Here is a 14808-nt window from a genome sequence, read left to right as displayed (position 1 = left end):
TATATATTTTGGACATGCCTACATATCAATACCTTAAAGATTTGCTTGTGAGTTAGAAACCTGATTATGTAGGAATATATGGTGAAAGCCAGTATGTCTCCATGTTGTCAGGCTTGAGCCTAACTGTTGCACCAAATGAATAATGTTTGATTTATCAATGAACCCCCTGAAATCTGTGTCAACTATTATTATTATTATTATTATTATTATTATATGTATGTGATCCTCAAATGTTTCCTATATGTTGGGCATCTATATTACCAGTAGTTTTGAATAAAACCTCTTAGAATTTGTGGCTGATTGATAACTTTTGTTATATTTATTCATGTACTCTATATGCATGATTAACTGTCAGGATTTGTATATTTACAAAATAAATATTCTTCTAAAATGTATTTTTACTGATTTTTTTGTGTGTAGAATTATTATTTTGACACATCACTTTTTCAAAGACGGCAATTATATAGTTCCAGCAACGTCACGTATGTTCATGTATGCTGACAAAATCATTCTTTGCTTGAATAACCATAATATGGTTTGTAATTCCAATCAAAACGACATAGCAGCATGATTAGCGACAGTTTTCATGGACTGACTGGCTTGAGGCAAGAGCAAATATCAATGGAAGAAATTGGTCGTATATTTGTCTATTTGTCCATATGATATGTGTTGGAATGGAAAGAGTACACAAATATACTGACGTAATTATAGTGAGTAAGTGAATGAGTTGAGTTTAAGCCGCATTTAGCAATATTCCAGCAATATCACGACAGGGGACACCAGATATGGGCTTCACACATTGTACCCATGTGGGGAATCGAACCCGGGTCTTTGGCGTGAGGAGTGAACGCTTTAACCACAAGGCTACCCCACCGCCCCTGACGTAATTATAACATTCAACACAAAGAACTCTTCTCAGCAAGGAATGAATGTTCCTAGGGAGATGGTCAAAGTTTGGTGTCAGATGAAAATCCAAATTACTTATCATGCTATCCATCCAACTTGATTATTGGACTGTATCACACTTCACTGACACCCTGTCGATCTCAATTTTCTGCCCCCATCACACATTCATCAATGAACAGTCCCTTAATAATGCTTACATTTATATTTCATTTCAAAAAGGACAATGGTGATAGGGTGGTGGGGTTGCTCAGTGGATAAAGTGTTTGCTCGTCATACCGAAGGCTCAGGTTTGATTCCCCACATGGGTACAATGTGTGAAGCCAATTCTGGTGTCCCAAGCCGTGATATTGCTGAAATATTGCCAACAGCAGCGTAAAACCCAACTCACTCACTCCCTCACAATGGTGATAGCCCCGCTGTCACTTGTCTCCCACCCCCATCTCCCTGGCCCACCCACTTCCTACATTACAGGACCAGTCACTCACTCCCTCACAATGGTGATAGCCCCGCTGTCACTTGTCTCCGTCCCCCATCTCCCTGGCCCACCCACCTCCTACATTACAGGACCAGTCACTCACTCCCTCACAATGGTGATAGACCCGCTGTCACTTGTCTCCCACCCCCATCTCCCTGGCCCACCCACCTCCTACATTACAGGACCAGTCACTCACTCCTTCACAATGGTGATAGCCCCGCTGTCACTTGTCTCCCACCCCCATCTCCCTGGCCCACCCACCTCCTACATTACAGGACCAGTCACTCACTCCCTCACAATGGTGATAGCCCCGCTGTCATTTGTATGCCACCCCCATCTCCCTTGCCCACCCACCTCCTACATTACAGTACCAGTCACTCACTCCTTCACAATGGTGATAGCCCCGCTGTCACTTGTCTCCCACCCCATCTCCCTGGCCCACCCACTTCCTACATTACAGGACCAGTCACTCACTCCCTCACAATGGTGATAGCCCCGCTGTCACTTGTCTCCCACCCCATCTCCCTGGCCCACCCACCTCCTACATTACAGGACCAGTCACTCACTCCCTCACAATGGTGATAGCCCGGCTGTCACTTGTCTCCCACCCCATCTCCCTGGCCCACCCACCTCCTACATTACAGGACCAGTCACTCACTCCCTCACAATGGTGATAGCCCCCGCTGTCACTTGTCTCCCACCCCCATGGCCCACCCACCTCCTACATTGATACTCCCTCACAATGGTGATGTCACTTGTCTCCCACCCCCATCTCCCTGGCCCACCCACCTCCTACATTACAGGACCAGTCACTCACTCCCTCACAATGGTGATAGCCCAATGGTGATAGCTGTCACTTGTCTCCCATACTTGTCTCCCACCCCATCTCCCTGGCCCACCCACCTCCACATTACAGGACCAGTCACTCACTCCCTCACAATGGTGATAGCCCGCCCTTGTCTCCCACCCCCATCTCCCTGGCCCACCCACTTCCTACATTACAGGACCAGTCACTCACTCCCTCACAATGGTGATAGCCCCGCTGTCATTTGTATCCCACCCCCATCTCCCTTGCCCACCCACCTCCTACATTACAGGACCAGTCATTAACCTGGACTCGACCTCTTCAACAAATGTAAATATGCTGGCACTTACCACACAACAGAGTATAATTGTACAGCAGGCTCAATAACGTTATGTGACAAAAGCACGTGCTTGGATATTGTGTACACATATTACAGCATGCGGCAGTCGATACTAATTATATATTATCCTAAAGTATGTGTGATAAACATGACAGGAGGCCCTGTAAACTAACTACAAACATGCTGAAAACACTGTTGCTTACATGACATGTACGTGACATGTGCACTGACACCATGAAATGTACATATAACCCCTCTCACATTCCACTAACCATAATTCTACAGACATGGCAGCTACAAGAGCTCAAACACTGTGGAGACCACGTCTGGATTGCCACCTACAACTGAAGGAGGCAGGTAAACACAATAAGAAATGTACACATGACATGAAGGAATCTGCACCAGGACTTGATGAACAATAAACTCGCCAATGTCAGTGGTTGAGTGTCTGGGCAAGGACTGGATCACCCCCCTTCCTTGACAAGTCATGACACACAAGCATAGACAAAGAGACTTGAAGAGGCCGTCGAAATAAGCAAATGTATGTCATTGTACATAGACATGAAATATGACCCAAAATGAAATGAACCATCACTTGGAGGAACTGTGATAAGACTTACAGATAGGTCATTAACCATGCAAATACTAAGAACTAAATCTGTATCTCTCTTCCCCTTAAGCTGAGTCTCTCTTGCATGACTGGCAAACCCTACAGTTAGACTGATCCTGGCTGTAGTATGTACATCTGATCTACAAAGTAAGTCTTTGTTGGTGGAACATTGAGGAGAGATCTCATATCATGAGCAGCCCAATTCTTGCTACTGCTGCAGTTGATCACAACAAGGGGACCCTCAGTGACTTTGCCTAAGTCCACGCTGTATTGATATAGGAACCTGGGAGACAGACAGCCTGGCACCTCCTGGTGCTGCAATTGACAAATGCTCAGTCTCTGAATATATATAATTTGATAGAAACAAATACCTCCATTTAAATTGAAAAGGAGACCCAGTGAGCTCAGAGATTCTGAACCTGTGGAAATGTGGACCTGATTCATATAGGGCTTCTGCATTACAGAAATGGTTGGGTGGAAGGGACATAGCATGGTGCAGGGACTGTGAGACAGACTAGACTGTGTGTCCAGTCATTTGTTTACTGCCTGCTGCAATATATTAGTCCTGGCAACCTGTCATTTATCCCAGTGAAAACACTAATCACTGAATGAAAAACAATAAAGAGACACTTTGAGAGATCCAACTCTTGTTGTCAAGTGTCTGTGGCCTGTGTTATATGGCAGTGGACATTGTTGTAAGTCTTGAAAATTGCTAGTGGAAGAGTCCTGTACAATATCTAGTGGCCCACCTGAAGTGTGATATATGAAGTCAAACATACCTCCCTTGATTGTTTGTCAACAACACCTGGACATTCATCACCGGGAAGGTTTCATGAGGTGACAATTTCTTGAAGGAAGGCTGTACCTATATCATGCAGGACTGAGATAAGGTCAATTTGGGGCCTTTTATGACAAGACCTGTGCCTTCTTGACTTGCCCAGTGTGGAGCAGACACCCATTTGAAAACAAAATTTACCATCAGCTTCCAACATGAGTCCAACTTCAAGAATGAAACTCATGCCTCTTTCAAGACATTTGACAGTGACAACTTGTGGACATTCGTCAGTACACATATGTATAGTACACAGTTATAAGGCCTTTTCCTTCTTGCTGCTGATTTGACCCATTGTACCACTGTTGTTACTCTGACCCTGAAACTGTGGGTTTCAATACAAATTGTTAATTATTGATTGATTTTGTGTGTATATCAATTCATTTGACAAGTCAGTTCTGTACAAATCCAATTTTAGGGTAAAACTCAATCTGGAAATCAGCACCCACCCACGAATCTGAGCAGTTCTGTGGACTTCAGCCCTACATGAATGATGAATGTAGCAATACTTGACATTACCAACCAGTGGCTTAAATGACAATAGAAATTTGTCATCATGATGGTTTATTACTTAGTACAGTTAACAATATATTGAGATCACTCAGGTATGCAGAAATCATATTTCTGTCACATTTTGAGAGGACTGAATTTCAAGTTCCAAGTTATATGTTACCTGTCAACAACTGGTAATTACCAGTGCATTGCCTAGACTAACTTAGAATGATAAGTTGTTCTTTGGTTCTGAGTTTAACACTGCCTTAAACTACATTTCAATCACATCATAGCTTTGGCATATTTGGCAATCAATTCCATGACTAATGGATCCTGTCATGACTAAGGGATGAAACTCTGCAGTTCAGCACGGTGGACCTGTGACATGAGGTCATAGTTTTCTATAAATATTTATAACTGACATCAGTGATTATCAGAATTAAGTGAAGGTCACCAAAAATCGACTGGGCCCTGCGCCTTCCCTCAATGAAGCTTGATGTCGAATATGAAGAAAATCCAGTGAACGGTTCTTGAGGTATCTCGCTGACAAGCTTAACATGCAGCTTAACATGCTGAAATCTTCAAAGTGTCGCCCTTGAAAATTAGGTGAAGGTCACCCAAATCGACTGGGCCCTGCGCCTTCCCTAGATCAAGCTTGGTGTTGAATATGAAGAAAATTTAGTAAACGGTTCTTGATATATCTCATTGACAAGGGTAAAACATTAAAGTCCCCTTGTGACCTTGAAATGAAGGTCAAGGTCACCAAACCTGACTGGTGCCTTTCTTTTCCTGTGATGAACCTAGGTACCAAATATGAAAAGAATTCAGTCAACGGTTCTTAAGATATTCCAATTCGAACGAACGGACGGACGGACGGCGCCTAATACTATATCCTACTATATAAAAATCTTTGTGCAGGCTATAAAGAGACAGATTTGATAAATAGTAAACAAAACAGATATAGACATGACAGATAGCAGAGAAAGTAGACAGACATTATAGACAGTAGGCAGACATGACAGATAGTAGAGAAAACAGATAGACATGACAGACTGTTGACAAAGTAGACAGACATTATAGACAGTAGGCAGACATGACAGATAGTAGAGAAAACAGATAGACATGACAGACTGTTGACAAAGTAGACAGACATTATAGACAGTAGGCAGACATAGGCAGACATGACAGATAGTAGAGAAAACAGATAGACATGACAGACTGTTGACAAAGTAGACAGACATTATAGACAGTAGGCAGATAGACATGACAGATGTTGACAAAGTAGAGAAAACAGATAGACATGACAGACTGTTGAGAAAAAGTAGACAGACATTATAGACAGTAGGCAGACATGACAGATAGTAGAGAAAACAGATAGACATGACAGACTGTTGACAAAGTAGACAGACATTATAGACAGTAGGCAGACATGACAGATAGTAGAAACACAGATAGACATGACAGACTGTTGACAAAGTAGACAGACATTATAGACAGTAGGCAGACATGACAGATAGTAGAGAAAACAGATAGACATGACAGACTGTTGACAAAGTAGACAGACATTATAGACAGTAGGCAGACATGACAGATAGTAGAGAAAACAGATAGACATGACAGACTGTTGACAAAGTAGACAGACATTATAGACAGTAGGCAGACATGACAGATAGTAGAAAACAGATAGACATGACAGACTGTTGACAAAGTAGACAGACATTATAGACAGTAGGCAGACATGACAGATAGTAGAAAACAGATAGACATGACAGACTGTTGACAAAGTAGACAGACATTATAGACAGTAGGCAGACATGACAGATAGTAGAAAACAGATAGACATGACAGACTGTTGACAAAGTAGACAGACATTATAGACAGTAGGCAGACATGACAGATAGTAGAGAAAACAGATAGACATGACAGACTGTTGACAAAGTAGACAGACATTATAGACAGTAGGCAGACATGACAGATAGTAGAGAAAACAGATAGACATGACAGACTGTTGACAAAGTAGACAGACATTATAGACAGTAGGCAGACATGACAGATAGTAGAGAAAACAGATAGACATGACAGACTGTTGACAAAGTAGACAGACATTATAGACAGTAGGCAGACATGACAGAGATAGTAGAAAACAGATAGACATGACAGACTGTTGACAAAGTAGACAGAACATTATAGACAGTAGGCAGACATGACAGATAGTAGAGAAAACAGATAGACATGACAGACTGTTGACAAAGTAGACAGAACATTATAGACAGTAGGCAGACATGACAGATAGTAGAGAAAACAGATAGACATGACAGACTGTTGACAAAGTAGACAGACATTATAGACAGTAGGCAGACATGACAGATAGTAGTAGAAAACAGATAGACATGACAGACTGTTGACAAAGTAGACAGACATTATAGACAGTAGGCAGACATGACAGATAGTAGAGAAAACAGATAGACATGACAGACTGTTGACAAAGTAGACAGACATTATAGACAGTAGGCAGACATGACAGATAGTAGAAAACAGATAGACATGACAGACTGTTGACAAAGTAGACAGACATTATAGACAGTAGGCAGACATGACAGAGTAGTAGAAAACAGATAGACATGACAGACTGTTGACAAAGTAGACAGACATTATAGACAGTAGGCAGACATGACAGATAGTAGAAAACAGATAGACATGACAGACTGTTGACAAAGTAGACAGACATTATAGACAGTAGGCAGACATGACAGAGAGTAGAGAAAACAGATAGACATGACAGACTGTTGACAAAGTAGACAGACATTATAGACAGTAGGCAGACATGACAGATAGTAGAAAACAGATAGACATGACAGACTGTTGACAAAGTAGACAGACATTATAGACAGTAGGCAGACATGACAGATAGTAGAGAAAAAACAGATAGACATGACAGACTGTTGACAAAGTAGACAGACATTATAGACAGTAGGCAGACATGACAGAGAGTAGATAAAACAGATAGACATGACAGACTGTTGACAAAGTAGACAGACATTATAGACAGTAGGCAGACATGACAGAGAGTAGAGAAAACAGATAGACATGACAGACTGTTGACAAAGTAGACAGAACATTATAGACAGTAGGCAGACATGACATGACAGATAGTAGAAAACAGATAGACATGACAGACTGTTGACAAAGTAGACAGACATTATATACAGACAGTAGACATGACATGACAGATGAAGTAGAAAACAGATAGACATGACAGACTGTTGACAAAGTAGACAGACATTATAGACAGTAGGCAGACATGACAGACAGATAGTAGAGAAAACAGATAGACATGACAGACTGTTGACAAAGTAGACAGACATTATAGACAGTAGGCAGACATGACAGATAGTAGAGAAAACAGATAGACATGACAGACTGTTGACAAAGTAGACAGACATTATAGACAGTAGGCAGACATGACAGATAGTAGAGAAAACAGATAGACATGACAGACTGTTGACAAAGTAGACAGACATTATAGACAGTAGGCAGACATGACAGATAGTAGAGAAAACAGATAGACATGACAGACTGTTGACAAAGTAGACAGACATTATAGACAGTAGGCAGACATGACAGAGAGTAGATAAAACAGATAGACATGACAGACTGTTGACAAAGTAGACAGACATTATAGACAGTAGGCAGACATGACAGAGAGTAGATAAAACAGATAGACATGACAGACTGTTGACAAAGTAGACGAACATTATAGACAGTAGGCAGACATGACAGAGAGTAGAGAAAACAGATAGACATGACAGACTGTTGACAAAGTAGACAGACATTATAGACAGTAGGCAGACATGACAGATAGTAGAGAAAACAGATAGACATGACAGACTGTTGACAAAGTAGACAGACATTATAGACAGTAGGCAGACATGACAGATAGTAGAGATAAAACAGATAGACATGACAGACTGTTGACAAAGTAGACGAACATTATAGACAGTAGGCGAGACATGACAGAGAGTAGATAAAACAGATAGACATGACAGACTGTTGACAAAGTAGACAGACATTATAGACAGTAGGCAGACATGACAGAGAGTAGAGAAAACAGATAGACATGACAGACTGTTGACAAAGTAGACAGACATTATAGACAGTAGGCAGACATGACAGATAGTAGAGAAAACAGATAGACATGACAGACTGTTGACAAAGTAGACAGACATTATAGACAGTAGGCAGACATGACAGATAGTAGACAAAAACAGATAGACATGACAGACTGTTGACAAAGTAGACAGACATTATAGACAGTAGGCAGACATGACAGATAGTAGAGAAAAACAGATAGACATGACAGACTGTTGACAAAGTAGACAGACATTATAGACAGTAGGCAGACATGACAGATAGTAGAAAACAGATAGACATGACAGACTGTTGACAAAGTAGACAGACATTATAGACAGTAGGCGAACATGACAGATAGAGAGTAGAAAACAGATAGACATGACAGACTGTTGACAAAGTAGACAGACATTATAGACAGTAGGCAGACATGACAGATAGTAGAAAACAGATAGACATGACAGACTGTTGACAAAGTAGACAGACAACATTATAGACAGTAGGCAGACATGACAGAGTAGAGAAAACAGATAGACATGACAGACTGTTGACAAAGTAGACAGACATTATAGACAGTAGGCAGACATGACAGATAGTAGAGAAAACAGATAGACATGACAGACTGTTGACAAAGTAGACAGACATTATAGACAGTAGGCAGACATGACAGATAGTAGAGAAAACAGATAGACATGACAGACTGTTGACAAAGTAGACAGACATTATAGACAGTAGGCAGACATGATAGACAGTAGATAAACAGATAGACATATGACAGACAGTTGACAAAAGTAGAAAGACATGATGGACAGTAGACAAAACAGACATGATAGACAGTAGACAAAACAGAAAGACATGACAGACTGTTGACAAAATAGACAGACATTATAGACAGTAGGCAGACATGATAGACAGTAGATAAAACATATGGGCAGTAGACAAAACAGAAAGACATGATGGACAGTAGACAAAATAGAAAGACATGATGGACAGAAGACAAAATAGAAAGACATGATGGACAGTAGACAAAATAGAAAGACATGATGGACAGTAGACAAAATAGAAAGACATGATGGACAGTAGACAAAATAGAAAGACACGATGGACAGTAGACAAAATAGAAAGACACGATGGACAATAGACAAAACAGATAGACAAAATGGATATAGACATGACAGACAGAAGACAATGTATAACGACATGATCATAACAAACAGAGACACTACAACAATGATTAGCCCAGTTACTCAGCAAAAGGTCATTAACAGATATGGTAGTTATACATAGGCCAACAGTTTCAGGGACAGAGTTCACAATCTACAACTGACATCTCACTACCATCCATTTGTCACACTACTTCACAATCTACAACTGACAACGTCACACTACCATCCATTTGTCACACTACCATCCATTTGTATTAGTACAGGACTTAACAATCTACAACTGACAACGTCACACTACCATCCATTTGTATTAGTACAGGACTTAACAATCTACAACTGACAACGTCACACTACCATCCATTTGTATTAGTACAGGACTTCACAATCTACAACTGACAACGTCACACTACCATCCATTTGTATTAGTACAGGACTTCACAATCTACAACTGACAACGTCACACTACCATCCATTTGTATTAGTAGAGGACTTCACAATCTACGACTGATAACGTCACACTACCAATTGTATATTTGTGGTGTAATATTTGTAAAGCAGCATATTTTCAAACAGAAATTTTGTACACATGCATTATTCAGTTTTGACAACTAAATAGAGACATACATTTTCACATAATAATAGATTTATCAATTGTGAAAGAAATGTCCTTGTCTGTCCTATAACATTACTTTTAAATTGAATGGAATATTGCTCAAATATTTCAATAAAAAACTCAATGGTTTTCTTTACTACAAATGTAAATTAATCTTTTACTACCCTATAAAATATACAGCTCACTGTACAGTTTCCTGACTGACTTCACACAAATGGCTAATACAATGACCTGACACTCACTGTGATGTTACCTCCTACACAGTAGTACGGAACATTCAATACAGCAGAGATTCATTTCAATTTCACTGTACAGCACACACTACCGTTGAGGGAGATTTATGAGGACAAATATGAACTTCTAAGCTAAAGCTACAATAAAGTAAACTACCCTGACAGGGCTAAACAAGCACAGACATACAGTGTGTGGTATACATACACGTAGTGTTGTCACAGAGGCTCTTATCTGGAAATGTTGGATCAACATATTTTAGTCACATATTTCTCAAACCTTTCATGAACCTGTAAATACTTTTCATTTACACAGCATTGAAAACTACCTCAGAAAATCTGATGAAAAATTCAAGGATATTTCATACGTAGTTAATATTAAGAATTAATTGTAAGTAATTTCAAAAGACATAAGTGCAATATTGAGAGAACATTGTTTTACGCTATGGCTGTACCATAACTGTGTCACTGCATCTCAAATAGCATCATAAATAATTAGGTTGGGAATGATGAGATAAACAAGTGGTTGATGGTATGAGTGACAATCCATGCTATACATTGTACCCATCTACCCAGTTCAGGGCCCTGTTAGACGGACCCTGTCTCATGCCACACATTGTACCCATCTACCCAGTTCAGGGCACTGTTAGACAGACCCTGTCTCATGCCACACATTGTAACCATCTACCCAGTTCAGGGCCCTGTTAGACAGACCCTGTCTCATGCCATTCCCAGCTATATTTCTGCTATGTGACAGCATCCTGGACATATCGTGTGTGGACCAAAATTCAGAACAGAAGTAAGACCTGCAGACATCCTTCTTTCCATTTGTTGTTGTCATTATTTTATAGGCAGTAAAGTACATTTATAACAAACACATATACAATGATGAGGAGGCCACTTGCTGTATATTTGTAGTAGTTGAAAAGTACATAATAAACTATGGTTATAACAAACTTAGTGGTCTCTTTGAGTTCATTATAACTACAGTTTACTGTACATCTGTGGTTTCATGTAAATGGTGAAATTGATATGAAAAATGAGTGTCTTGATCACTTATAACAAGGTGATGCATTTTCATCTCTACATATGGGATAATATTGTCAGTGAGGTTCATTGAATGCACATGGGCAGTAACGCTGACATATGTAACAAAGTATATACTAAACGATGTAACTAACATTAGATTTACACAGTGGTCCTGGTCTCAGTGTGCAGTCGTAATAATCACCACTTGTACAGGATGATGTCTTTGTTCCTGGCAACCTTGTCAAATACTCTTCTAATAACAAAACCCCAAAGCCCAAATGTAGTAACAATATTCCACAACATGGTTGTGCAATATCACTTGGAGCCTGTACAATCGTTGTTGGTGACACCCATTTCAATATCTTCTTTGAGTGCCATTTTAGAAGTTGGACTGACTGACTGACAGACTGAGTTTTGGTTTTACGCCGCTTTTAGCAATATTCCAGCAACATCACGGTGGGGGACACCAGAAATGGGCTTCACACATTGTACCCATGTGGGGATTCGAACCCGGGTCTTGACGAGCGTGATGAGCCAACGCTTTAACCACTAGGCTACCCCACCGCCCCTTAGACGTTGGAAGTCAGATAGAACAAGTATATATGGATGACAACTTCTTTTACTCTAGAACACGACGTTTCGATACAGGTTCTTGTATCATTATCAAGTATGAATGTTGAATGTTTCAAGATTGTTCAAGTATGAATGTTCATTCATACTTGAAAACGATACAAGAACCTGTATCGTCGTGCTCTAGAATAAAAGAAGTTGTCATCCATACATACTTGTTCTACCATTTGAATATCTGTTATTACCAAGTACTAATATATACCAAAAATACAACATTTGACTTTATGAAAGTTCAAACACAAGCAAGTTGAAAATAGAGATTGTGCAGTCACCAAATAATAATATTCAAAGTACTGTTACCCTTAACACTATCATGGAATCCTTTGAAAGATTTAATAGGTCAAAGGCAAAGCATCTCTCACTAAAATCATGATACATTTTAATCCAAGGGTCTATACTCGCATTATTTGGTGACGCATTATTTTCATGATGCACACTAGTATTTATTTGTGTATGTTACATAATGTGTTGTGATTGGTATAGCATGTGAATGAGTGAGGTCTTAAGCCGCTTTTAGCAATATTCCAGCAAAATCACATCTTGGACACACAGTGGAAGTAGCAGCTGGGGAGTGTGGTGTACCGGCCCTGGTATAGCTGAAATAGCAGCAGCTAAGTGCTGTGTATGAGACTTCAGTTATTGGTTTACATTAGTACAGTCCCTCCAAAGGTTTATGTGATTCATCAGTGGTTTCCTACTTCTCTAGAGCTATACCCTGAGTTATACCATGCAATAAAGCCCATCTCTCCTCACCATCTCTGCAATGTCAGAAGCTTTCTTTAGCAAAGACCACATATTTTCAAAGTTATATATAAAATTACAGACACTTTGGACCCCCTAAATTCGCTTTCTTGTCAAAATATTTGGTATCATAGTTTATCGTTACTCATTAGATAGGATTGTGCTATCTGATTGTCCAAATCATTGTCTTCTAACACCTACACAGGGCAGAATGTATAGACAACAAGTCATCAAAGTAGCCTGTGAGAGTCTGCTTTGGGGCAAACACATTTCACCAAACCAAGTCTTTGTAACCAGTGTCAACATGTCAGCATAAAGCTGACACTGACAGGATTTAGGAAGCTGGACATTTGTGTACACCATTCTTCCGTTGATATTTGGGTGTACATGTCCAAGGTTTTATGTAAATATCAGTAGGTAAAGTGGTGTGAAGCATGAGAATACACTATAAGCATATGTGAATCGATCACTTATATATTTCCCTTTATGGGTCATGATGTAGTTACCTCCCCTCATAGCGCATGACACAGTTATGTCCCATCACTGCTCCTGCCATAGAAGATATGTCCCATTATTGGTCATTACCAACAATAGTGAAGACATCTCTCCTGTATGTGTGACACCAGCACCTACCTCCACCTCTTCCTCCTCCTCTGCATCCCCATCACCGATGTCCATCGCCAGGCTCACACAGTCATCCAGTATCTGTCGAACTGCTGTCCTACTCTTCCTGTTTTGTACTGCCTGAGAAATAGACCAAACACCAGTTACCTACAGACATATCATTTAGATGAAGTATATACCACAGTCTAAAACACTTAACACATTTAGGTCAGATTTAAAGTCTACTGGTCAGTCAGTTTGGCAAAAGCAATGAACCTGAAAAGAGTCAGCATGCTGGACCTCGTTCTGCAAAGTGATCTTATCGCTATGACTATCATAAGTCTATGTTAAAGTATGGTAATTACAATCATGTTAGCACTCAAATTGCTCTGTTGAAACTAGGGTCAGGTCCATGTGAACAATTCAGGTCTTCATACTGATGATTTTTCTCCTGAATACCACACACGAACACTGGGTAGCATCTTGTGATACTAAGAAGTCAGCATACGGCAGCCATACTGAATCTCTACACCCTGATTGTCCACAAGTGACACACCTTGGTGAAGTTGTCCTGCCTGTTGAGATGATGTGCTGAATGTGATGTTGCGAGTGTTGCTCCTGCCGATGCTGGGTGCCTATACTGGTCTCGCACTACCCTAGCTGACTGTGCTCTGTGGGTCATGTCCAGCTTCAGGTCCAGCTTCTCCTTCAGGATGGATGACATCGGTCTTGGTGGCCGGTGACTCTGTAACTGTAAACGGCTCCTGCTCAAATACGGTCATGCAACGAACAATGTTCTCAGCAAAACAGTCAGAATATGTGTAGTAACAAACCAGCAGAACATATCTAGTTCACTTGCTTTTGTCCTCTGACATCATGAGGGGTGCGAGTTGGCCTGATTGCTGCATTGAACAGTAATTGAGATATATCCCACTTTGTCAGCTTGATTCAAAGTGATTTAGGTGTTAGCCCTTTACCAGACATGGGCTGCCACTCTGTACAGACTAAACAAGGTGCCTTAGATGACCGGGACAGTCATCCTGCCTTGTGCCATTGTGAACAGGAAATGGCATCAATGTTACATAAACATGTTTTACTCGAACAAAATGGATCACACTATCCTTCATGTTTGGCAATATCTAACTTTAGACCAAACAAGCCTAGTGGATAAAGTGTTGAGTCATCACTCTGAATGTCTGGATTTGATT

General features: G+C 40.4%; 1 protein-coding gene across 2 annotated transcripts in view; it reads right to left on the bottom strand.

The window, feature by feature from the left end:
* LOC124288684 overlaps positions 1-14808 on the bottom strand; it is a 72599-nt gene that overhangs the window by 21176 nt on the left and 36615 nt on the right. For both annotated transcript variants that reach the window (XR_006901507.1, XM_046725253.1), the window contains exons 22-23: positions 14157-14351; positions 13631-13741 (exon numbers count right to left, since the gene is read on the bottom strand). Coding sequence is in view for 1 of the 2 variants with exons in the window: in XM_046725253.1 (XP_046581209.1) it covers positions 13631-13741; positions 14157-14351 (306 nt within the window). In the remaining variant the exon portion in view is untranslated. The remainder of the gene's footprint in view (positions 1-13630; positions 13742-14156; positions 14352-14808) is intronic.

The sequence above is a fragment of the Haliotis rubra genome, unplaced genomic scaffold, assembly GCF_003918875.1.
Source record: "Haliotis rubra isolate DU_JTF1 unplaced genomic scaffold, ASM391887v1 Scf422, whole genome shotgun sequence".
NCBI classification, from domain to species: Eukaryota; Metazoa; Mollusca; class Gastropoda; order Lepetellida; family Haliotidae; genus Haliotis; species Haliotis rubra.
Note: the sequence above shows the minus strand (reverse complement) of the source record. Positions and strands in the feature narration are given on the sequence as shown.